Source organism: Chelonoidis abingdonii, chromosome 5 (assembly GCF_003597395.2).
Source record: "Chelonoidis abingdonii isolate Lonesome George chromosome 5, CheloAbing_2.0, whole genome shotgun sequence".
NCBI lineage: Eukaryota > Metazoa > Chordata > Testudines > Testudinidae > Chelonoidis > Chelonoidis abingdonii.
In genome coordinates, this window is record NC_133773.1 from 122385716 (window position 1) to 122413390 (window position 27675).

A 27675-nucleotide genomic window follows, 5' to 3' on the forward strand; every position below is an offset into this window, starting at 1 on the left:
TGGGGGAGGAACCACTGACAACTCTGTTACGGGTTCTCTTTGAAATTTGCCTTGATAGTTTTTGTGATTGAGTCTCTGAATCATTAAGCTACAGATGGTGTTTAATATATTAACAGTTCACCTCCATAAATAGAGGACAGAAGATAATTGGAATTTCAGACTTTGGTGTTAAGCAAGTGCTACTGTAACATAAGGAGTTACACAGGCATACACCAGTTCTGAATTTTTACTGTTACATTTATTTAGTTGTTAACTAGTAATAAGCCTACTTAAAAAGGAGCGATATGCAAGGAGCTATTTGAAAATGTTTGTGTTATTTTTTGTCAAAAATGGCCTTTAAAAAAATGAAACATTTTTTAAAAAAAGATGTTGATGTTGGAAATTTTCTATTATTTGCAAAATTTTCCACGGTATCTTTTAACAGTTTTTTTCCCCCAAAATCATGTTAAAATTCTTATCCACTGTTTTGTTTACTGAAGACCAGTTTATTGATGAGCAGATGGTTTTAATAATTTTCTTAGATGAGGCCTGAGTGCTCTCAGGAAAATGACAGTGACCATTTTTAGCCTTCAGTGACAAAATCTAGCATAAGCAGCAGGTTCTGGATGCCCTATAAGTCACTGTGTCCTGTCCATCCATCTGTATTTTTATAAGCTATCAAATGCCAGGCATATCCATTATGATAATGGTGTGCTCATTATTTTAACAGTCTGTAAATCGATTCGTTTTTTTAAAAAATCATCAAACTCGTTGATGGCAACCTTATTTCAAATAAGATGCTTCTAAATGTCACTTAGAACTTCAAGAGAATCCAAATATGTCCTAGTAATACTTTGTAGTTGACACATTCAGTCGCTTTCTGAGGGCAAAATATCCCTGGCGAGCAACTATGGGGCATATCCTCAGCTCGTGTAAATTGTCATAGATCCATTGAAATCAACATGAAGGCAGGTTAATTCACTGAAGACAGCAGGACATATTGGGTTCTCCATGGATTCTACTGTCTTTCTTTATAATTTCAGTTGCCCCGGAAATAGTTGTCCAAAGAGAGAAGATCTTCATGTGGAACTTGACTGTTCTTCCATATATGAATGAGAATCCATGCTAGTATACTGGAAGGATGTTGAAGTAGGGAAGAATGACAGAGCTTGAGCAGAGTGACAAGGTGACTGGAGTGGTGAAAGAAGGCTGTGGTAAGGATAGAGAACTGGATTCCTGTTAGTGGGGAGAAGAAGGATGTCAATGATAGCAATTATCTTTGAAAAGTCATGGAAGACAGGAGACATTCCAGATGACTTGAAAGGGGCAAATATAGTGCCCATCTATAAAAAGGGAAATAAGGACAACCTGTGAAATTACAGACCAGTCAGCTTAACGTCTGTACCCGGAAAGATAATGGTGCAAATAATTAAGCTATCAATTTACAAATCCCTAGAAGATAATAAGGTGATAAATAACAGTCAGCATGGATTTGTCAAGGACAAATCATGTCAAACCAACCTGATAGCTTTCTTTTACAGGGTAACAAGCCTTGTAGATGAGGGGAAGCGGTAGATGTGGTATATCTTGACTTTAGTAAGGCTTTTAATACTGTCTCACATGAGCTTCTCATAAACAAACTAGGGAAATACAACCTAGATGGCGCTACTATAAGGTGGGTGCATAACTGGTTGGAAAATCATTCCCAGAGAATAGTTTATCAGTGGTTCACAGTCATGCTGGAAGGGCATTTTTAATATATGGAGCTATATCTATCTCATAGAGCTGGAAGGGATCCTGAAGGGTCATTGAGTGCAGCCCCCTGCCTTCACTAGTAGGACCAAGTACTGATTTTGCCTCAGATCCCTAAGTGGCCCCCTCAAGGATTGAACTCACAACCCAGGGTTTAGCAAGCCAATGCTCAAACCACTGAGCTATCCCTCCCCCATGGGGTCCCAAATGGGGTCCCGCAGGGATCAGTTCTGAGTCTGGTTCTGTTCAATATCTTCATCAGTGATTTAGATAATGGCATAGAGAAGATACTTATAAAGTTTGTGGATGATACCAAGCTGGGAGGGATTGCAAATGCTTTGGAGGATAAGATTAAAATTAAAAGTGATCTGGAGAAATGGTCTGAAGTAAATAGGATGAAATTCAATAAAGACAAATGCAAAGCACTCCACTTAGGAAGGAACAATAAGTTGCACACATACAAAATGGGAAATGACTGCTTAGGAAGAAGTACTGCAGAAAAGGATCTGGGGGTCATAGTGGCTCACAAGCTAAATATGAGTCAACAGTGTAACCCTGTTGCAAAAAAAGCAAACATCATTCTGGGATGTATTAACAGGAGTGTTGTAAGCAAGACACAAGAAGTAATTCTGCTCTACTCTGCACAGATTAGGCCTCAACTGGAGTATTGTGTCTAATTCTGGGCACCATATTTCAGGAAAGATGTGGCCAAATTAGAGGAAGTCCAGAGAAGAGCAACAAAAATGATTTAAGTTCTAGAAAACATGACCTCTGAGGGAAGATTGAAAAAATTGGGTTTGTTTAGTTTGGAGAAGAGAAGACTGAGAGGGGACATAACAGTTTTCAAGTACATAAAAGGTTGTTACAAGGAGGAGGAAGAAAAATTGTTGTTCTTAACCTCTGAGGATAGGACAAGAAGCAGTGGGCTTAAATTGCAGCAAGGGCGGTTTAAGTTGGACATTAGGAAAAACTTCCTGTCAGAGTGGTTAGAATTGCCTAGGTTGTGGAATCTCCATCATTGGGGATTTTTAAGAGCAGATTGGACGAACACCTGTTAGGGGTGGTCTAGATAATATGTAGTCCTGCCTTGAGTGCAGGGGACTGGACTAGATGACCTCTCAAGGTCCCTTCCAGTTCTATGATTCTAATATAAGGATGCTGCAGCTGGAAGGATAGAAAGAGTATGACCTGGTGGTATTGCATGGGAGGGAGCGCAGTAAGAAGTCTGTTTAACTTGCACTCTAATCTTCCTGAATATAAACTGGTCCAATTTGTGCATGTTGGAACACATGCTCTCATTTTGTCATGTGATCTGCTCTCTCTAGACTGTAGAAATTCCAGTTGTTGACAGATTCGGATAGAACATCCTCATTTTTCCTTGAACCATTTGTGCTGGCAAGTGTGGATGCTGATCAGAGTATAAGGTATGCTGATATTCCTTCTCCCCTCCAGGCAGAGTTCCAAATAAATTTTGTGGACACAGCAAGAGCCCTCCACACAACACCTCTGCCAATCTGGATCCTTCTTCTTGGGCACAGTACAGATATTAAGATGAATTTAGATCATACATTCATACATACAGACCATACATACATATGCTTGAAACTCTTCTTTGATTTTCTGCAAAAGTTTTTTCACAACTAGTGTTTTTCTAGCTGGTGTAATTTCAAGCAGCCCTTAAGCTTTGAGCCACCTTTTGAGGGGGTAAGGAGTAACAATAGAGAGTCTGAGCAGAATGCAGCTATCGGGAATCAAATAACCTTACTGAATTTTCTCTCAAATTGTTCCATTGGGAGGTAGGATTTGTTTTCCCCCCAAATCAACGGGGCTTGCACATAAACCCAACGGGCTCCTCTACAATTGTCTGGGGGCGAGAGTTATCCATGTGAGGCAAGTGCCCCCTGTGGCCTGAACTCCTGGGAGCTGCACTGATCGGGCTCCCTCAGAGGGGAAAATCCCACATATGGAGGATCATGTGGCACAGGAGGATCATGTGGCACCATGAATGAGGCATACAGGATTTGGTCCAGGATGTTTAGGGTTCAGGTTTTTAACTTATAGTTTTTGCTGAATTGTTTGCTTTTTTCCAGTAACTGCAGTGATAAGTACCATACTTAAAACAGTCACCAAGCTTTGACTAATTGTAGTTCTTCCATGAAAACAAGGCTGTGCGTGCATGCTACCTTTAGCTGTAGCACACATGCATAGTTTTGTGCTTAAGACCTATTGGAGGTCAAGCATTTGCTTTGCTGTTTAATTACTCAGTACTGCACTGATGATCGGAAAAAGAAATAGATGTGTGGATGTCTTCAGTACAGATAGTTTCATAGTAAGTTCACTTTCAATCTTAAACATCTTGTGCTAGATCCTTCTCCCACTGAGCACACAGCTCCCTCTGAAATCAGCTTCTCCCAGTAAATTCGTGGTGAGCAGGATTTAGCCTCTTTAAATACATCCTAGGTAAATAATCATTAGCACTGCAGTGGAGGCCTCTGGTACTGCCATGATGATAAGCATTTTCACAGGTTTATCTAAAGATATCGGTGCCAGTTTATCTGATTGTGGTCATGGACGTGTACTGAAGTCATAACAATTCCTGTGGTTTTGTATGTGTTTTACATCTGTGACTGTAAGCATATTGTATAGCATCAGAACAACTCTATCACCTTGTAGAACTGGATAATACAGAGAGGTTGTCATAAACAGATAGTAGGAGTTAATAGAACAGAAGTACTTTATGTCTCTTTTGACTGTAAAGGGTTAACAAGTTCAGTAAGCCTGGCTGTCACCTGACCGGAGGACCAGTCAGGGGACAGGATACTTTCAAATCTTGAGTGAGGGAAGTTTTTGTGTGTGCTGTTAGTTTTTGGTTGTTCTCTCTGTGTTCTGAGAGTGACCGGACGTGCAACCAGGGTTCTCTCCAATCTCTCCGATACAGGCTCTTATAAGTTCAAAATAGTGAGTACTAGGTAGATAAGGCGAGTTAGGCTTATATTTGTTTTCTTTATTTGAAAATGTGCATTTGGCTAGAAGGAGTTCAATTGTGTGTTTGGCTGGAAGGAGTTCAAATTTGTATTTTGCTGAAAGGATTTTAATTTGTACTTGTATACTTAGGCTGGGAAGGTTTCCCAGTGTCTATAGCTGAAAAACCCTGTACCTAACCATCTTAAATTTAACAAAGATAATTTTTTACTGTTTTCTCTCGTTAATGAAAGCTTTTCTTGTTAAGAACCTGATTGTTTTTTTATTCTGGTGTGAGACCCCGGGGACTGGGTCTGGATCCACCAGGAATTGGTGGGGAGAAAGGAGGGAAGGGAGAGAGAGGTTAATTTTCTCTCTGGTTAGGATTACTTTCTCTCTCAGGGTACAAGTCTGGTATCGGGAGACGGAGGGGGGAAGGTGAATTTTCCTCTCTGTTTTGTGATTCAGAAGTTTGAATCACAGTAATCTTCCAGGGTAACCCAGGGAGGAAAGCCTGGGAGACGCACAGGGGGGAAAGGTTTACTTCCCTTGTGTAAGATCCAGAGATCTGGGTCTTGGGGTCCCCGGCAAAGTTTTGGGGGGACCAGAGTTGTACCAGGCACTGGAATCCTGGTGTGCAGCGCCTACAAGTACTAAGCTGGTAATTAAGCTTAGAGGAATTCATGCTGGTACCCCATCTTTTGGACGCTAAGATTCAGAGTGGGGAATTATACCATCACAGAGGTCAACAATTTTTCTCAAGCCTTGAGCACTGCTCAGTAGTTGCAAGTCCATTCTACTACCTAGTGACGTAACAACATAAAAAACTGAATTGCTGGAACAGAAGCATTGGAGGTAGACACTTGGTGTTACAAAGTACGTTTCAGGGACGGTTGAAATACTGGGGCCTTTGGGAAGCACTCATAGCTGTTCAATGTTTCTTTCAGGTCATCAGATTTTGGAACATTATATACAAAGCTGAATCTGCAGCCCGGGATTACTACAGTCATTGACAATTTCTACATTTGTCCCACCAACAAAAAAAAGGTATGTGGCAAAAAAGTATACCTCTTTCCTAGAGATCCAGTAGCTCAGGCTAGAAAACTCTCACAGAGGAGTTAAGACTCGAGTAGTTAGTTCAGTGAAGCACATTCTCCAGAGTTAAAATATAAAGGAGTAATTTTCACAAACATGTTGATGACCTTCAGTAGAACTGTGACCTCTGGGAACAGGATATACATTTTAGATGGACTCTGCCAAGCAATGATGATCTTATGATCTTTCAATTTTTAGAGTATCAGTGTGGACAAAAACTGGGGGAAGGCCTAGGAGTGAGTGTAGTCTGTGAGGCCATTGATTAAGGAGCCCCCAGAAACTAGCTCCTCTGAGAGCCATGCAAATCCTGTTATCCACCAGAGACAAATGACCATCTGTACATAGGGTCTGTCCCACTATATCAGCTTCAGGGCCTCCGTAGTAGGGCTGCTGCATTGGAGCTGTACTGCCCGCTCCTCCCCTCCCTGCAGCTTCCTCTGGAGCTCATATTGAGAGGGTTCTGCTACACTAGGGTTGGTGTAGCTGAGCTGGCTACAGGCCTTCATCCCCCTGCCTCGTTCTATGCACAGATTTCCAGCTTTTCGCATGTTCTTTATTGAGATCTAAGGCTGGGCTGAGCTGGTGCTTTAGAAATGGTTGACAATCTCGCCATTTGGGAAGCAGATGGAAATTCTCATGCTGAGCTTCAGGGAATGATCTTAGGTCACTGAAAAGATTTTTTTTTTTTAACTTTTATTTAAAATTCCCCTGTGCTGTTGGTGACCCAACAGCATTTAGGTTAGTGCATGAGGAACTGAAAGTGAAATGGACTATAAACAAAGGTGAATTTGACCAGTGAAATGTGGCTGCCTGTGATGAATGGAAAGTAGAATGCAAAGAAACACAGTGATTATTAAAAAAAAATATATTATTTTACAATCTTGCTGTTTTAATTATGTAAAGTATTGTAAATAATAAGTGTAGTAAGACATATATATGAATAAAAAATGTTATCTTGAAAAGTTCCTTTCAACCACAGTATAAAATAGAAGAATTGATTTCATCCGGGGTCCATTGATTAGAAAGACAATTTTAGTTGTACTTATCTATTTGTTCTGCCTAATCAAAAATCAGTGATAAACTCAAAGAACCTGCCTGGGTGATTAAGTGCTGTTTTTATTTCTCCTGGTATTGTGGCTGGAGTCTTTGCAACCAACTGAAACAGTAGACGAGTTAGATAATTTGTATTTAATCTGCTGCAAAGCTGGTAACAATTTTCTTATTCATCAAAGTGGATCTACCACCAGGCACAAAATTGTTTCTGAGCAGCATGCATCTCAGAGCTGGGCTCTGCCGATTATTACAGGGCCAAAAAGAAATAAATAATAGTAATAAAAACAAATATTAATATAATTTTCTGGAATGAAGACACAAGGATGAGGCAGGATGGGAAACCTATGGAAATTTCTGCACAGCTCAGTCAGCTACTGTGTTCTATGTGAAATTAAGACCTGCACAGGCTTGAGGAGATCGAGGATAATGTAAATTTACCGATCTGGGAAAAAAAGAAAATGAACAGTGGTTGCAGGATTGCTGCTGAATTTCAAGAACAAAGGACATTCTGATACATAGAAAAATGGCACATTAACCCAAACTCAGAAAAATCTGATTTATGTTCAAGGTAACTCAAAGTACTTAACGCTTAGTGTAAAAACCCTCTTTAGCAGTTTAATGCTATATTAGAATTCAGTTCTTAAATTCATTTCATTTTGGTCCTCTATGAATGTGCTATTTGATGTTCTGTACTTTGCTCTTAAGATGTCAACCTACTTTAAACATAAAAAATTCCTTACATTTTAGTGCCTGTTAACGGTGCCAGAGTGAACATTTCTAGAAATAAGTCCTTCGTGATGCAGGCATAATACATACTGCGGAATAAAGGTACTTTGCCAATATACTTCAGAACTGGCTTGGAGGAACCACACTGATAAGAAATTCAGTCTCTATGCCAAAAAAAAACAGAGGCAGCCATGCCAGCCATCATGATGGTAGCTTTTGTGATCAATGGCACTTGACTAAGACCACCAATTTGTTTCACAAAGGCCATTTGGAAAAGCTGGTACATTCATCCCAGAGTGGTTGGTCCTGCATCCCACTGCCAAAATCCTGAGCCACTGAACTGATCAGGAGGCAGCCATCGCTCAGCTGCAAAGTGTTGAAGAACACACGAGCTAGAGGCTAGCCCTTGTTGTCTGCAGTACTCCAGGCTCAAGAGGGAGCATATGTGGATGGGGCAGGCCACTGGCCTCACCCCTATGCAAAGATTGGCACCTGCTAAGGGACTTGTTATGGTTGTTCTAGAGGCATAACATTAAATTGCTACAGTTTTCTCCTCTATTCCTGGAGTCATCCACAGACACGATATGCCTGATTTTCCTCTCACACTGATTTAGTTCCATGGATTTAAATTTAAAAATGTCTATTTTTTGCTTCTCTATAAGATTTCAGTCTTCTACTCTGGCCGCAGTGCAGCAAAGGACTTGCATATATGCTTAAATTTAAGCACAAACAGTCCCATACTCCCGTTCAGCGTTTGGAGGATGAAAATGTAGCCAAAGAAGCAGAGACAAAAATTGTGTGTAGGGATTGTTGCATAATAATTATCACAATTTTAATTTTATTCCACATCATCCTTAGAGAGTCATGAATGATATTTCTTGTATAATTCTCATCATGGATATCAATTTTCTGGTGCAACTGAGTGATTTTATGTGGTAAGGAATGTGGAAGGTAACTCTTTTACAGCTGGCTGGAGAGGCATGCAAAAGCTGGAGAAGCTTTTAAAATAAAATCTAACCAGATCAATGTGAAAATTGACAAAAGGCTGTGGTTTAGTTCAGGGTTTGGGCTGAGATTATCTATTCACACTAATATGCAAACTCCTAACTTGAATTAAGAGTTTCATTGAATGTGCTTGGCACATTCATTAGCTATTATTTGTACAATTCACTAGACTGAAAAGTGCATTTTACAGAACGAATCTGAAACTCTACTGAGAATGTTCAATCCCTGCAGGCTGCACGGGTTTGCATTTTTCTAAGACGACCAGTTGTAGGAAGGTGACAGTTCTTATCTCTCTAATACAGTGTTTACAGCAGGGGTTCTCACAACAAATGTTTTGGTGGCCACCAACTCTTGCTAGAGGCCGTTCTGACAATTTTTCCTAAAATATTTAATTAACTTTAGGAAAAATAAATAAATATGCACATATACATGTCCAAATCACTGTAATTTATTTATGTCGGGTTTTTTTCAGACTCAATAATAAAAATAATGTACAGTTGTCTCTCTTCTTTACTGGACCTAAACAAAATAGAAACAAAAATAAGGTGCTTTGCATGTTTTGATTTTTTTTTAGATTGCTAGTTAGTAAGTCTGCTACTGTGAAAAGTGATATTTGTATATTTGTTAATATCACTTTTCACAGCAGAGTTACTCAGTGCCAGCATGCTGGGAGACAAATTAAGCCCTGGATGATCAGGTGGGTAAGGAGGCAGGGGGTTCAGGAGTGACTGGGAGGCTGGAGGAGGCATCGGGGCTTGAGGTGATGACAGAGGATGAGTCCAGGAATGGAGCCCAAAACCCTGCGGCTGGGGGACAGAGCCTGCTGCCGCATGGCCAGAGCCTGCTGTGCATCACCCCAGGCTGGAAACCTGAAGCCCAAGGCCCACCGCCCCTGGGAAGTTGGAGAACTCACACTGTTTGCCTGCTCCTACAGCATTTCTGGCTCCAGAAGGGGCTAGGGACCAACCCCTGCAGGCAGTTCTGGGGGAGGAGCCACTGCTCCCCCCGCTGCTCTCACTGCTTCCCCCACTCTCCCCCCCTGCACTACCCCGGAGTTTGTGGCTGCAAGAAAAGCTCCTGGTGGCCACATTTGAGAAACACTGGTTTTCAGTGTTAAAAGTTCACATAATTATATTTCCTGTTATTAAGAAGCATATTTGTACATGCAAAGGTTAAATTGTTAGAATCATGTTATTTTCACCAGCTGCATGGAAAAGGGATTATGTAACAGAATCAATTACAGTATAAACTGATGGGTTGACTGGGGACTTCAGACCACACAGTGTAGGAGAACAAATCCCTTTAGAAAGCCATGGTGAGTCCATGCTTGGGATGAAGAGGGCTAAGTAGGATGTTGCTGCTTTTCTGTGTAGCCATCTTATGCATATGCGAATTATTTATGCTGCCCACAGTAGGTGGGACCAAAGGAGGGGCTGGGAAGGACCCACATTAAGTGACAGATCTCACCCTCTCAAACCTCCTCCCAAACAAAAAACTTGTGCACTAGCCACCAGAAAACTTAGTTTGTGCTGCCTGAGGAAGCATTAATGCCTGCTCCACAGTCTGTGACACCCCCTTCAACTCAGGAGGAACCTTTAGCAAATGACAGCAAAGCTATTGGTCCTACCATGCTGACATGGTTGAGGAGAGGCTGCAGATGAATGAGGAGGGAGAGTGCACCAGTGCAACTAGCCTGGCATTAATTTGTTCATTTTGATGCACTTATGCACAGGACAGCCTTTGAACTGATCTGTGATGTCAGATTGTCTTATGAGTTCACCGCATCAGGGCTTATCCTTATCCATGATGGGCTGCACGTATGTCCACTGACCTTGAATTTTCTTACATTTTAAATAATAGAACTGATTTAATTGTCTGCCTCTCTTCTGCTGCTATTGCCCTAGTAGAAAACTGGTGCAGGCATCCTTGAGTTATACATGCACTACAGGAAAATGGAGTCTGATCTGTGGTATTCTGTTCCTTGTGATAACAGGGTATGACTGTGGTTTGGAAGTGATGTGCTTGAGCCACCCAGTGCCTGTATTATATAGAATCAATCTTTCAGTCAACTAAAAAGGAAACCTTTCATGTGGAAGGGGATTAGTTATAGAGTAATAGGGATGATAATTACATACCAGTTTCACTGAGATAAATTACAAGTGATAATGCATAGTATGAAATTGTGATTGGGATGTGTGCTAGGTTTTTTAAAGACAAATTTAGTTCGCCTCTGAAAAGTGTTTGAAGTTTCTAGCTTTAATGTCCTTGGGATTTTGCTCCAAACATACTTTAAATGTACATTTGACAAATATTTTTGACTCCCAGTGCCCCAGATGTTATGGCTGTGCTAAAGGAGCATGTGTGCAACATAAGGAATGTAAGTCTTGTTCATATTAGAGAAAAATAAACATTCTCTGTGGCTATGTCGATTTATTAGTAAAATGGCCATAACAGCAAAGCTTCCTATCTGCTATGCTAATCAATAACTGCACATTTTTCCAATCTAAACAGTACGTTAACAGGCAAAACCTACACGCCTGATGAACCACACAGAACCTTGATATAATGAGTACATGGGCTATATGTATATTAGTTAGATTGATGGTACTTTAAAATTTAGCTGAAATATAAAATATAGAGAAGGGAAATCTCCCATGGAGATAACACTTCCCTAGTCAGAAGAATGGTTTGAGAAATGTTTGCAACCATTTGAAGATAAATGTAGGGCTGCCACATTTTTCCATTTGTCTTGCAGGGCAAAATAATTGACAATGAAACTTCCATGAGGCCACCTTTAGAAGTATCTTTTTGTCTTAAAGAGACCACTCCAGAGTATGTCCAAACATGTCAAGTAGAATTCAGCTCCCCCTTTGTTAGAAGACGATTTCCATTAAGCAGCCTCTTTTTGTCTGTTCTCTAAGTGGTTGCTTAAGAGAGGTTTCGCTGTACTTTGCCGTGAGGCTAAGTTGTGATGTTCTAATATTTAAATTTACATGTTCTGATGCTACATCAGTGCATAATAATGTTGCACCCACTAGTGGTGACACAGTGTCAGTATGTGATAATGTTCTACTGACATCATTGTGTCATGTTGCTGTGAAATTTGAACTTAATCCAAGACACTCTAATTGGTCTATACTTCCAGGACAGTGTATTCTCCATTGTGAAAAAACTGAATTGCCTGTAAACTTGGAATTAATTCAGCTGGTACAGATAAATACTACTAATTGGCTTACTGTCGGAGACCACTCCCATTGAGTAGATAGAATTAAGAATAAGTAAGGGGACTGAGAGTCAGAAGTCCTCACAACAGCCCCTGTCATATGGTTAGGACAGATTAAATTTTTGTTGGTAAATGTCAATAAATGCTGATTTCACCATAGACACAAAATGATAAATATTTCCATTGAATATAATAGAAATGTACAGATAGGAAAAATGAGAAAAATGCTGCTTGAAAAGGTTAGAGTCAAACTCCAGTTTGAATTAGGCTTGTTACAAATGGACTAGCAAATGAATAATAAAAATAGGGATGATTTGTTGATTTAAGAATATTAACGTATTTTGACATGTGATGTTGACAATTTCTTTTAATGGTTTACAAAGCTTTAACTTTTCGAATCTCAACATTTGCCATCATTAAATAATTATTGTCTGATTCCTCCATGATTTTCCAGAACTGTGAACATTTAAAATAGATAAAAATAAAAAAACTTAAAAGTAAACTATGTATGCAGCATAGATGTAGTTGTGTCGGTCCCAGGATATTAGAGGACAAGGTGGATGACGAAGGAGAAGGTGGATGGGGTAATATCTTTTACTGGACCCCCTGATGTTGGTGAGAGAGACAAGCTACACAGAGCAATTCTTCTTCTGAAGAGCTCTATGTGGCTCCAAAGCTTGTCTGTCTCTCCAACAGAGCTTGATCCAATAAAAGATATTACCTCTCACTAACTCTCTCTCCCTTCCGATTTCTCCTTCAGACCCATTTTCCTTACTACGTTAATCTCCTCAGCAAGGATCTTTCACCTGCTCCTTAAACTGAACAGGTGTCCTGTGCTTTTAGCACGTCTCTAGGAGACTGTAAATTCATTGGACTTGGAGATGTGCTGTGTATACCCCATGCTGGAGCAAAGAGACAAGGTGAAACTAAATGTCCTATGGGGAGACCAGTCAGATGGTCTGCTCCACCTCACAGAACTTTTGTTACCTTTCAGTTAACTTTCTGGCCTGAAAAGGTCTGGCGATAAGACTGCTTCATTCCTTGTTTCATTTGTTGGTGATAAAGATTGACAGGATCATGCCAGGGGACTCACTGCAAGGACCTCGAGCTCAGGGAAATCTGAGTCTTTCCTGAGATACCGGGCTAAGCTTTACAGGGACAGACCTACCATTTCCCTTTGTTCCCCCTTTATTTCACAGCCTGATGGTGCTACAGCTCTAGGCTAGCCTTGCAAAAACATATAATTTACACCAGTTCAGGATCTGGCCTAAATCTTTCATAAGGTTTGGAGTACATCCCTGCTACAGCTGTGTAAACCCTGTAATTGTGGTAGCTAGAGATATGGGAATAATAGTTTGCAGGCAATTCTGAAAAACAAATTAAAATAAACGTGTTTTGACCCAAACCAATACCCCCCCCCTCGAATTTTTGGCAAATCAAAAAGTCAGCTGGCCAGCGCCCAGTGGTTAGGATTCTTACTTAGGAGGAGGAGGAGGAAGATGTGGTTTCAAGCCCCTACTCCAGAGGGGGGATTTGAACTTGGGTCTCTTACATCCAAGATGAGTGCTTTGACCAGTGGGCTAAAGGTTACAAGAAGGTATCACTACCACTGCCTCCTCCAGTTTTGTGAATGGTGCCTAAATCTTCTTATGAATCTGTCTTAAAAAATGAATGATTCATTCTGATAAAGCCAAAACAATTCAATTTGACAGTTCAGAACTTTTTTCATTTTTGATTTAGACCAAAACAATTACCCAAAATCGACTGATATTTGCAAAATGTTTTGGTTGACCAACTCTACGTTTTTTCAGTGCGTAATATATTTTGGCTGAAAAATGTCACACTGCTCTAGTGATAGCTTCTCTCATGCAACATGGAGCCAAACATTTCTGCAGAGTTCAGTATCATGAAAAATTGAATAATAATGCATAGCAGAGTTTAGGAGGGTAAGCAAGTATAGTGGCCAAGGGAGAGAGTTGCTTTCATATGATGTTTGACGAGAGATGCCGTGTTGTTGATATAGAGAGATGCAGGAAATCTGCTCCAGATGGTAGGAGCTGCAGAGGAGGAGGCTGTTGCACCAATAATGCTGAACTCGTGTGAAGGGAAAGAGAGGAGACAGATGCTAGATGAGCAGAGAGAATGGGAAGGGGATGATTAACAATCATTTAATAGTACAGTATATCAAACTGCATGCCTAAGCAGTTAAGTCACAGAGAGCATAGATGAAAGTGGGGGGCTAGAAGGAAGGAGGATGGAAAATCCAGTTGTGTTCTTGGAAATTTTTCTGAGATAAGTTTCTTGTTTAAGAGAAACCCATCCTCCATGGACTATCCTCTTATCTATATTTATTATAACAACACTTTTCCATTGAGATAACATGTTTTCTCTAAATATTTTAGAGAGCTTTATGAACACTTGTGAAGCTTCACCATACACCTAAAGGCATGTGCTATTGTTCCCATTTTACGGATGGGGAAGCTGAACCCAGGTGCTGGCAAGGCTTAATCAAAGTCTGACAAGAAATAAAAGTCAGTTCTGGGAAGAATACTCAGGAGGAAGTGAAAAAACTAGTAATAGTTCTTTGGAAAAAAAATTTAATACTGTTCAAAAGGTCTGCAAGGACAAAATATGTTACACGTGTTCCCCAGAGAGACAAAAAATAGTGTTATCATGTATTTGGAACATTGTCTTCATCATGCTGATGTGTCTTGTATCTCTCTGAGGACCTGTGCATTTCTTTATGCCAATAATAAAAAGGCAGCGTGAATCACGAATTCCACACTACATGCACTGTTAGCATTTTCAAATCTATCAATGTGTCAAATTCTGTTCTTTTTGCTGCAGCTGTTCTGCTGCCTCCTGCTCATGCTGACCACACAACTGCCTCTTCTCCTGGGAGCAGAGGTGCAGCAGGATTTCTTTTTCAGTGGTTAGCGTGGGAGCTCAGTGGCAACTAGCAATGCTTAAATCTCTGATATTAACATTTGACAGGGCTGACTATCCACCCACTGAGAACCCCCTCTGGGTGTCTGGCCCCTCCAAGCCCTCAGGAATAAAAATACTGTCTGAGCTAGTCAGCTGCCGCAGTCATGCTGTCACCATATGAATGTTCGTGACTTTGTACAGGACCATTAGTTGTCTGTAAATTTCACAGCTATATATTCTAGTGTTCTTGTGTGTTCCCACCAGAAATACAATGCCTGGTGACACTTGTTTTGAGGGCTACAAAGTGGCAGTGTGCCAACTGCTTCTAGTGTGTTTATGTTCTGTACGTCTATTAAAGTAAATGCTGAATACCCTTAACTCCCATTGGCCTCAGTGGGTGTAGATGGTCTTCCACACTTTTCAGTATTAGTCCTTTAGCGCTGGGACAGGAAGAGGGCAAGAGGCTGGGGAATCAACATGGCATGCCATGGGATTGAGTGTGGGGCCATGTAACTCTGTCAAAGTTTCATCAAGAGGTAAAGCAGAATTTTTGATTTTTCGTTATACCATATAACCATGTGGCTCTGTAACAGTGAAACAATTATCATTTTGTATGAAAGAGCCTGAGTTTCCCTCACCCAGCTTGAAACCATGTGTACCTCACTAGATCAACTCCTCTCTAAAGCAGTCTTCATTTTGGTTTGTTTTAGCAGCTAACAGTGGGCAGACTTTTCTTTCTCTGGCACTAGTGTCAAGGACTTATCACCCTTCCTTTGTTGTGTGATCTGCTTAATCTCCGTGATCCCAAAACAGTTCCTGAGTTGATACTGAGCTTGAGTCTTCTACAGGGCAGAATGTATTAGTCTGATCTCCAACCCGTTGAATGGACTCCTAAGCCCCAACAACTCTCTCTCTCTTTCTTAATGTTTTTGCAGCCTCCATTATCTTCCCACCCTGCTTTCCATGTTCTTGCTGTCTTTGTACGACCTGTTTCCTTTCCTCCCCTCCTATCCTGTTTCTCTTGACTTTCCCCTTTTGAAACACCTCTCAGATTCTGGAGCTGGTTACGCCATTTTCTTTCACGTTTACAATATTTAAAACATTGAAATGATTATTTTTAGAAACATAGCTAAGCCAATTCGATTTTGGGTTTTTGCTCAGAACTAGCATTCAGGTACAACTGGTGACTCAGTTATGATTTCACAAAAAGACGCTCCACACCAGGGGCAATCTGGTGACTAACTCAGAGAATTGTTAGTCAGGAGCCTTGGCATCTATTTCTATGACCTTACGCAAGCCTGAATCTCTCTGAAACCTGATTTTCCACTGCCTTGCGTCCTGTATAGCCCATTTATATTTGTGTAAAATGGATATAAACATTTTACTATATTTGACAGCATTTTACACCTACCTCAATGTCAAATTATACAAGGTGCAAAGCAGTGCAGAATGAGCTGCATCTGTGCCTCAGTTTCCCCACCTGTGATCCTTGTATAAATGCTGAGTATTGTTCTGATTCAATTTACAGAGAGTTGCATATTTTATAATGCATTTCTGTAGATTCATTCCTATAGTAACTGAGCACCACTCTAGTATCAGGAGCATAATAAAAATAATTATGTTGTAAATATGCTTCCCTTTTCTTAAATTTAATTAGCATTTACATAACACTGCCTGTTCAGAACATGAGATAATCCTCACTTCACCCCTTTGTGGTAGGTAGATGGGGAAATATTTTTATTCTCATATGGCAGATGAAGAAATTGAGAGAGAAGTTAAATGGCTTGCCCTGAATGGAACATGGTGCATCTATAGAACAACTGCTTGGACTAGAATTCAGGGAGGCCTGACTTCCATCAGTGTGCTGAATCCTCCAGCCCATATTGCCCCTCTGGACATTTAAATGGAATTCAAATTTTAATTAAAATGGAAGTTCAGTTTTCCCATTCTTTTACAAAATACACTAAATCGACACGAGGAGTTATTGGGCTGGCTAGAGAAATGCCTGCGAGGTAGCACTGGGGAGTTCTGGAGTGTTTGCCTTGCCAAAAGCTAAAGATTTGCTAGTTGCACAAAGGGCTATGTTTCCAGTGTAACTATGACTACCGGCATCAGAACTGGATCTCTGGGAATAGAGCAAACATTTTACATGTCAATTTAAGACATTACATGCCTTGGTGTTTATTTATTTATTTCATGCTAACACATGGTAGGTTAATTTAAATCGGCTACATCTGTGGAACTAAAGCTTTTCACAATACACCAGTTGGATTTTACTTAGCTGTTTTAAGTCCAGTTCCTTTTGGTGCTCACAGTTTCTGTGTTGCATAGTAGAGACATGGACAAACAACTGCACCTTTGATCAATGGTTAGATTTTTGCCACCCTGACTCCTACTGCATAGCACCTTCTCTTTCAGTGTTCCCACTGAACACAATGGACCAGAACCTCAGTTGGTATAAGTTAGCCTGCTTCCATTGAAGTCAGTGGATCTATGCTGATTTACACCATCTGAGGATTTGACCAAATGATGATATTTATGCACTAAAGCGCTATTCAGTGAGAGAGAAGGTGACAAAATATGGCCTAGATTAATGTGCATAGACTCTTGATTGTAAGGACTGCCACTGTGTTTCAGTTGCAAAAGAGAAGTTGGGGGAGGGTGTCTCTTTGTTCCTTGATCCTGCGTGCCGCACAGTATGGGAGAGGGCACACGTTTTCCCTTTATTCTGATTGAAAATTATGTATTATTTCTTTCCTCATCTATCTATGGGAACCATGGTTCTGGAACTGAATGCAATGAATGGCATCAAGTTCCACTAGGCAACCTATGATGTCATTAAGTGCAGTATAATACTATATTACAAATACATCTGTTGCCCTCCATAATAAGATGGCATATCATTGTACACACATTAATATATCTTCATCACACCCCTGCCATTTAGGAATAATTAATATTATTATTCTCATTTTATAGATGTGGAAACTGAGGCATAGAAAGATTAAGTGACTTGTTCAAGGAAATATGTGGGAGAGATGTGAATGGAATCCAGGTTTCTTAATGTCCTTCTGAGTCTTAATCACAAGACCATACTTCCTCCTCCCTAAGGAAAAGCAGTAGATGGGTTAAATACAGTATGTTTCTCTAACAGTCCACAGGGGATTACTGACTCAGGAAGGACTTATTGATATCAGTTACTCCTAGCAGCCAGATGTGTAAGAGTTCATTTCTGGTAAAGGACAGCTATCCCAATATTAATGACCTGGAGAAATAAAGTATAGGAAATCCTTTCAGTGGTAAAAATGATAGACAGCCTGTTTCTGGAATTTGAACAAACTTAATATACAGATGTAGGCAAACATAAATGTTTTTAAAGATAACATATACAGGTTATGAATAAGATTTGTTAATATTTATTTGGGAAGTTACCTGTGCTAATCATAAAATAAAAAGTTATGAAAAATGTTCCTTCAAACTATCAGAAATTATGGGAGGTACAGGGTGTTCAGCACCTATGAATATCTAGAAATATATTTACATGCTAAATATGGATTTAAAAGTGTGACCAGGGTTCCAGGGGGGCCACTCTGAGATTGCGCAGTTAGGGCAAACTGCAAAGAATGGGGCAGATAATCCCCAAAACTGGTAGTTATTCTCATTCTTAGATTCACCAAGCCAGCAACAAAGCAGCTTCTGCAATATCTGGCTGGTTACCCAGAAGCCAAAACATCCCTTAAAGCATTGAGTTCCCACTGAGATAGCCAAGTCAAATATTACTAAAAATCTTGTTCATCATATAAAAAAAGTTCTACCGATCCCAAAGGATTGGACACATTACCTACCAGGTTAATAGTATCAAGAGGTAGCCGTGTTAGTCTGTATCCACAAAAACAACAAGGAGTCTGGTGGCACCTTAAAGACTAACAGATTTATTTGGGCATAACCTTTTGTGGGTAAAAAAACCTCACTGTTTGTAATGGGCCATCCTGATTATCACTACAAAAGTATTTTTTCTCCTGCTGATAATAGCCCACCTTAATCAATTAATCTCATTAGAGTTATGGCAACACCCATTTTTTCATGTTTTCTCTCTCTCTGTGTATATATATATCTCTTCCTACTGTATTTTCCACTGCATGCATCTGATGAAGTGGGCTTTAGCCCACGAAAGGTTATGCTCAAATAAATTTGTTAGTCTCTGAGGTGCCACAAGTTGCTCCTCGTTCTCTTTATATGGTTAATATCTAACAAGATATGAGTAAACACATACAATTAATATTACCTCTAATTCTCTAACCATACAGGTTTGCATTTCAAAGCTCTAGTCCATTTAACATGGCTATGTTAGCTATTTATAAGGAACAGCCCCAATTACAATCTAATAATCTGTAAAGGTTGAATTTAGCCTGCAAGTTGCTTAACCCTTTCTGGCCCTGTGTCACAAGGAGCCTAACATTAGCTACCTGGTCTTAAAAATCTTAGCGCTGTGAATTAGGATGAGAAATAATTCACATAGTTCACACATTTGGTTAACATTTACAGAGTGAGGAAATAGACACAAAGAGCCATGCTTTAAGCAGCATCTAGAGAGCTCCCTCATAAGGAAATTCCAACATTTATTTAGCTCTGTCATAAATAGATAGCTAAGGGTTAATGTTTCTTTTACCTGTAAAGGGTTAACAAAGGGAACCAAACACCTGACCAGAGGACCAATCAGGAAACTGGATTTTTCAAAGTCAGGGAGGGAATTTTTGGACTCTGAGTCTTTTGTTTGTCTCTCAGCTATGAGAAGCTTCTTTCTTCTTCTAATCTTCTGTTTCCAACTTGTAAGTACAGGTAGAAAAACAATATAGGCTTTTATGTTGTTTTGGGTGTATTTACATGTGTGTAACTTGCTGGAATGTTTCAAATTGGATATCTTTTTGACTCAGACTGTTTATTCATATTTTTCTTATAAGCAATAGCCCTGTATTGTCATCTTGTTACAGAGAATATGTTTATGTCTTTTTTCTTTCTTTTTTATATAAAGCTTTCTTTTTAAAACCTGTTTGAGTTTTTCTCTGGTTAAGGAGAAAGGAAAGACAGGGGGGAGGGGAAACACTACGCTCTGTGTTTAACTCTCCTAGTGTCCCAGGGCGGGAAGAAGCTAAGGGGGAGGAGAGATAGAATCTCTTCTGTTTCCTTGTATTTGGGGTTTGTCTCTTTGTGGAATAGAGGAGATATGCTTCTTGGTATTGTGATGTAAAGAGATTGCATCAATACTCCCAGGTTAGCCCAGAGAGGAAAGTCTGGGTGAGAGAGAGAGAGGGAAGGGAAGTGGGTTATTTCCCTTTGTTGTAGGCTCAGGGTTTCTGAGTCTTGGGGTCCCTCCAGGGAAGGTTTTGGGGAGACCAGAGGGGGCCAAAACCCTGGAAATTTGGGATGGTGGCAGCGAGATCCGATCTAAGCTGGTAAATTGAGCTTAGAGGGGTTCATGCTAGGCACCCAGATTTTTGGACGCTAAGGTCCAGATTTGGGAAGAGGCTTATGATAAGCTCCCCATTGCAACACATTCTGGTTCTATTTGGTAACTTCAGAGGATCAGGAACTCTCTAGTCCCTCCACAACATTTACTCGCTGTAGCCCAATTAAAGCAAAAAAGATAATTGGAATGGTGGGAGAGTATAAAGTGTCCAAATCTTTCAGCTATGCATGGTTCCCTCAGATGTACTGCAGCACTTTAGGTTTGTATAATGTTTATATACCAGTGACTGTTTCGTAGTTTTAAAGCAGTCTGGTTTATTTATCTTGCCAGGAGATCCTCCAATTCATTAATAAGAGAATTAACTTTTTTTTTTTTGCGCTAACAGGCCAATTCATTATATTGAAGCTCACAGACTCTGTTTGTGCAGCATTCTTCTGTTTCTTTCTCTTGTACATGTAGTGATCTATGATTTGGATAATTACTGGTTGTTTATCTTTTCTTGAACATTTGGATAGCACATATTGTTTGTTTTTTCCCTCTTTTCTTCACTTCCTTTGGATAGACTAATGCAGCCTGCCAGCGGCTGAGAGAATAGTATTTGTTATTCAAAGAGACTACTGAGTTACCCACCACTGCAGTTAAATGAGGCTCACAGTGTAAGGCTGATTATCTCCCAGCCCACTCTTATCTGGTTCTGTGGGGCTTAAACCTGGGACAGTAGGCTGCACTTCTGTGCTACTACTAGGCAGCCAGGACAGAGCCACGCCTGGTCAACACACCATACATCTAGGGAGACCAATCATTTCAGGAAGTGCTGTTCATGATGGAGAAGACTGGAAGCTTCCTGCATGACCTCGAATGGGTCCAGACCTACTATTTATGCTGGGGGGAGTACCAGGAAGTTGTCTGTGCAACAAGGGAGATCACTGACCTGCTGCTGAGACAAACCCTGCCTTGTTCCTGCCTGCTTGCCCTGCCCTTCAGTTCCTAACTATTGACTCTGGTTTTACCAGGGGCAGGTGCAAGGGGGGGTAAGCAGGGACATGGACCCCCCCCCAATAATTGGCAGGGGACGCAGAACTCCTTCAGCCTCAAGGCCTTGACGAGGGGTGCAGAACTCCTCTTGCTTCTGGGCTGCGGTGCGGAGAGCGAACTTCTTGAGCCCTGATGCCATGGTAGGGAGAGCGCTCTAGCCCCTCTCGAGGGCCCTGGGGCTGGAGAAGTTTGTTCTGCACCGCTTCACCATAATAGTACTGCATCCCCCACCGGTGCCCACCCAAGAGCAGTAAAATCTAAATTCCTGCGCGTGCCTCTGGGATTGATCCTTGAGTATAGTTTAACCCTAGTCTCTTGTCCCCAGCTATTGACCTTGGCGTGATACTTGGCTCCAGATCTCAGCTGCCAACTTTGGTTAAACCTAGGGTTGCCAACTTTCAAATAGCACAAAACCTAACACACCTGCCTTGCCCCTTTGCTGAGGCCCTGCTCCTGCTCCCTCCAACTCCTCCCTCCGTTGCTCACTCTATCCCACCCTCACTCACTTTTAACGGGCCCTTTTGTTCCAGGCAAAAAACGGATGCCTGGCAACCCTAGCTCAACCCCTCAGGCCCAACAACCCACAATTCGGTTCCTGTTGGGGTCCTCCACAAAGAGACAGAGACCTGTGCTCCAAATGTTCATGTTAGAAAAGGAGATTATTAAACTGTTCAGAACCTGTGTCATTGGCAAATAGATGGCCAGATCATGATTTACGAAACACCACAATGTGATTCAGAGGCAGAACCCAGGAGTCCTAATTCCTCCCTTATCCACAGATTAATTTGCATTCTTCATCTAATGAAATTATCCATGGCAAGTGTTGAGATTGTGAATCTGCTCTGGGGTCTGTCAGTAATGGCTTAAGGGAAGCATTTCAACAAGAATCTAAAAAAGGCTCAGCTCAAGCAAGCACCCACTTTTTAAACAGATCAAAATGGAAAAATAAACAAATGACAGAAAAGAAAACAGAGAATTGATTGCCGTGTGGTTCCAGCTCCACCCTGCAATCCAGTGTTGATGATAATGTTACTATTATTGTTTTGGGAAACCTAAGGCAAAGAGAGTTTTTGCTCTTTGATCTGAAAGTGGTGATATTGTAGGTCATTTCGATTGCTGAGGAAGGAAATTCCATAGCTGTACAACAATCAGCAAGAAAGCTCTGAATCTAGCTCCCACAACTTTGTTATCATACACAGCTCTTCATGAGCACAGAGATATGAAAGTTCCTATGTCACAGAAAGAGGCAGTTCCTTAGAGAATTTGAGAGTGTTGAAGATTAGCACCTTGCTCTTGAACTGGACCTGATGATCGGCGGATATCCAGTATAGTGAAAGGAGCTGCTGATCAGGCTGATGATCGTCCACCTAGTAGAGTTGTTTAGCAGTGTACAGTGCTACATTCTGGACTTCCATTGGCATTTGTGTGTTGAGTTCCAGGTATAGAACATTGCAATAAAAAAGTCTGGATATCCTGGACCACTGTAGTCTGGCTTTGTTAGTAATGGTGGCAGCCTTTTAGCCAGCGTTAAGTTCAGGGAAGTGTTTCTAGTGGTTATGACTATTTGGGTCTAGTCTTGGTCCTGAAGCACCTAGAGAAAATGCACTGCTTTGGTGATATGCAGGCAGATTCTCTTGATGAAGGGCGATGCTGTGGCACCCTCTCTTTCTTCAAAGTTCTATATGAATTCAGTTCCTTTCTTTCGAAACCTCCAGAGTATGAATCTCCTTAGCATTTGGATACCAGGTTGATAGATGCCTTAGAAATACCTAAAACAGAAAATTAGATGATAATTCAGGGTTCTAATTAGAGGGTCTGTGATCCAAACTAATTTCTCTCCACACCAGAACAAGAGTATGTATTATGGGAAGCAGAGCTGTCTAGCAGTTAGGGTTGGCAACTGGAAGTCAGGACTCCTGGGTTCTGTACCAGCTTTGCCACCAGGTTTCTGCTTAACCTCTCTGAGTCTCATCTGAAAATGGGTATAATATCTCACCACGGTGTTAGAAGTAATGGATGTTTGTAAAATATTTTGAGATCCTATATGCTGTAGTTTTTATTGTTTATCTAAAGTAACTGTTGATCTGTAATATTTGCAGATTATTTTCTAAAGGAGTTCAGCTGGGAATCTGGTGGGCAAAACTACTTACCAAAGATAACTCCTAAAAATGACAAGTTCCCTTAACTCACCTTGATTGTAACAGTCTGGCCATATATTATCTTATGATGAATATAGTACAACTAGTATCTATTTATGGAGCCCTCACTCATTTTCAAAATTATTTGGCAAACGAATTAGTTATTAGTGACATTGACCTATTGGACGAAGAGTGGCAGTTTGTTATCTGAAGTAACAAGGCAGCATATGTTTCACTGAAGTATGACTGGCAGTGTAGAGGCTTCCAAAATATGTTTCTGCATTCGGGGAATATAAACATCAACCTCCTACATCTCAGGAGGTGTTAAAACCACGTCTTATGAGTCAAGTTGCAGTCAAATTAACTTCATCAAGTAAGATCAAGCAGCATATTCAAAGTACTGTCGACTCTGTCTGTCCTCCTATTTGCCTTTTTTCATTATAGAAAATTTGTCATGATTTCTGTGAAGATTTCTTGAACCTCACTGGCTGGGGAGGTGCACTAAGCCACTAAAGCCTCTCTTACTCGGGTATTTTCAAATTAACCCCACAAGTCTTAGTTTATATTTCTGCTTTTGCTCTCATAACTTGCAAAAAGTTACTGATTTATTTACCCAAACTCTGATGCTGAGGGGATTCATGGGACCTTTCTTTATTCTGAAGGGAAATCAGTGCAAGACAGACAATTTTTTTTGGATGATGGCTTGCTTGCCAGCTCAAGAACCCCAAGTTGTGAGTACTGCAGATCCTCCATGCGACAGTTTAGTGGAAGGTGTGTCCAGTTATGAAAACCATTTACTTTACATAAGAACAAAAGAATGGTGTCATGGGATGTTCACCCCCTCACTAGCCTGGAAAGGGATAATTAGACTGAGAAGGGATTCATTAACTGGATAGTCCATCTCTGAGGGGAATTAAGTGGCCTACACAATCCCTGATGGAACCCAGATGAGATGAAATAGGCAGGCTATTATAAAACCAGGAAGCTGGCAGCAGAAAAGAGCTGGGAGGTGGAGATGGAGGATTCTCTGATTCCAAATGAAATCACTCTGTAAACTCAAGAGAGTCTATTGGAGAGGTAGAATGGATACAAAGTAGGGCTGAAAAGAGTAGAAGCAGAATCAGATAACAGCCAAAAAAAAATTGCAAAGCTGAGGAAGGAAATAACCAATGTTGTTATTGTAAAATCCCCAGCCAAAGAAATAAGATTAGTGATGTAAACTCTGTGAAAGTAGAGGATTAGATTTAAAAAAGCGTAGAAGATATTGTTAAGAGCAAAGAGGCTGTGAGATGGTGATCTTTTAGCTGAATGTAAAAACAAAGTGCAAGCTGATAAACCGCTAAACCTTGAAATGCTAGGGAAAGTTAAAGTAAATTGCCAGCTACCAAAGTATTGACTGAAATATAATGCCATTAGAGGTGACCAATGATGAGATAACCAAAAGTATAGGAGAAGCTAAAGTGTTAGTAGTAAGTAAACGACTGATTAGTAAATGAGGAGGAGAAAGCATGCTGTTAACAGATGTCCTGATTACATTTGAGAGAGGGACTCCACCTGAGAAAGTAACAATAGGGTTTCAGATATTCAGAACCAAATGTAGTAACTGCAGTGGTAATTACAGTCCCATGTATAGACGGTGTACTGCGGCAAGGCAAGCTGCAAAAGACAAAAATTGTTAATAACGTATCTTATGAAGAAGCTGTAAGGAGACTTTCACAGCATCAAATGGAGAAGAAAGAAACAAGAGCACAGGAAGAGGGGAACTGCAGACACAGCCTCAATCATATACTAGTAATAAAGGTTTATTGCATTTATGGTAGAAGTGATAAATTGTACATCACAAACTGGGGGGAAAAATCAGAAAAAGAAAATTATAGCAAGGGCAGTGGAAAAATATTTTTATATTAACAACTTGTCAGTGGACCATGTTCATGCAATGTTGAATGAAGTTGATTAAATATGACTAGAATGGGGAATCTCAATATTTTGTCAGAATGCACACAGTCTGATAGCACATGTTCAAGAACTAAAAGAAAATATCCTGGAAATGAAAGCTAAATCAATTGTTATATGTATCTGTAGCAAAGTGAGACTCACCCATGAGGCGCCTCCTGGTGCTTATCCTGGGAATTAGCTCGATTTCAGCCCAGAGCTCCCTCTACTGGCCAGTGGCTCACCTGCCTCAGGCCCTGTGTCCCTCCTGAACCCCGGTACCCTTTACTTTGGGTTCTGCCCCTGCAGTACCTCTGCTCTGGGTCTCCCCTCCCAGGGGAATCCCCATTCTCTAAACCCACCTTGCCTCAGTGGCTGCTGCCAGTCATCATCCAGCCCCTGGTCACTGGGGCAGACTGTAAACCACTCATCAATGGCAAAGGAGGGGGTTGGACCTGCTGCCTCTGCCTAACCGTGGGCTGCACCTTTGCAACCTGAGTACCTGTTTTGGCCTTTAGCAAGGCCCACAGCCTGGGGATTTACCAAGCTGGAGCTCCCCAGATCCTCTTGCCTTTTCCCAGCCCTGCTGTGTTCCCTGTACCCTGAGGTCCCAGGCAGCCAGGTCCTTCTCTCCCAAGAGCTAGAGAGAGACTGATCCAGCTCCTGGCTCTCAGCCCTTTTATAGGGCCAGCTGTCTCCTAAATGGGTATGGCCCCAGCTGTGGCTGCCTTCCCAATCAGCCTGTTCTCATTGGCTCTCAGCCTCAGCCCTCTCCAAGGGCTGGCTGTTAACAGTTTCAGGGCCGGAGTGAGGTAATCACGCCACTACAGTATCCAAGAAACATTGTTGGTTGAAAAGCTTGTATTTAAAGTTCTTATAGGCAAGACCAAAAACTAGGAAGAGGAGGAGGCATTTGCACTTTCATAAGGGGAAGATTAAACTACACAGCAGTAGAGAACAGAGAAGTAAGCCAAGAATATAATGCTGTTGAGATCCCAATGCTGGAGTCATATTTATTTAAGGATTTGTAATATCTATAACCCATGTGGGAAATTAGAAAGTTCAGACCTACAAGAAATAGTGAAGAATGCTTAAAGACCAGACTTTATATGTGGTGACCGAATAGTCATAATAAATTGTGGGGAAGTAAGACAACTGATAAAAATGGTGCATGCTTAGACAAGTTCATTAATGAAAACAATCCAGTGGTTTTAAACAATGGCACCCCAACTAGATTTAATACAGCAGACCTGCGAATTGTAACAGCAGATATTGCAAGTAAATGCAACTGGGAAATATATAAAGAAGAAGGAATGGAGAGTGATCATTTCCCTATACTTATTACTTTTCAAGGACAAGATGAGATGGAAGGCAATGGAAAATTACCCACTTGGAATTTTAAGAAAACTAACTGGGACCTATTTATAAGTAAATGTACTGAATTTATGAATAATTGTTGTGTGAGTGATGACAGAGAGAATTTCAATGATAATGTAACAAAGGGATTACCTGGTAATTGCAGCAGCTACTGTAGCCATATCTAGGAAATTGAAATATCCCCAAACTAAAAACTCACTTCCATAGTAGAATGAGGAGTACAAAATATCAGTTAAAGAAAGGAAGAAAGCCTATAGAAAAGCACCAAAAAAAAAAAAGTATAATAATAAAGTTTAAAAGATGAAACTTTCTGAGGAGTGAATAATGATGAAAACTAAACTGAAGTTTTCTACCAAATTAAAAGGCAGTTCATTGAAGAGAATCATAATCTATTATGTATTTGGGGTAAACTTGAAGATACTATACTGAGTGAATAGATTTGTATGTGAGAACTTGAGAAAGCTATTGATGTCAGCAAGAATACATCCCCAGGTAAAGATAATATATGTAACATAATGTTTAAATATCTCTCTGAAGAGCAGTTTGAGGGTTATTTTGGGATTATTTAATATTATATGGAAAATGGAGTGGATACCGGTAGGGTGGAAACACTGCAGTTGTAATTCCAATGTGAAAACCAGGCAAACTATCCACAAAAGTGGATGCCTGTAGACCAGTTTGCCCTCACGTCTGTTTAGGTAAAATTATGGAGAGAATGGTGGATGAAGAATTGGAAAACAATGGCATTATAGAGAAAGCACAGAGTGGTTTTAGGAGGAGAAGATGCACTGTCGATCACATTGCTAAATTAGAAACTGAAGTACAAAAAAGTGTGAGGCTCATGGGTTTCATGATACTTGTCTTTCTAGATAATGAAAAGGCATAGGGTATACTGTGGATGGAAGGCTTATTGTTCAAAGTACGTGCAGTAGGGATAAGGGGAAGAATATATGAGTGGATTAGAGACTTTTTGAATAGAAGCCCGTGGAGGTCAGAGTTGGAAA

At 40.6% G+C, this 27675-nt stretch overlaps 1 protein-coding gene across 1 annotated transcript in view; it reads left to right on the forward strand.

The window, feature by feature from the left end:
* The window catches only part of SORCS2 (sortilin related VPS10 domain containing receptor 2), an 844346-nt gene that overhangs the window by 498581 nt on the left and 318090 nt on the right, over nucleotides 1–27675 (forward strand). The window contains 1 exon segment of the mRNA XM_032789791.2: nucleotides 5640–5739. Coding sequence (XP_032645682.2) covers nucleotides 5640–5739 — 100 coding nt within the window.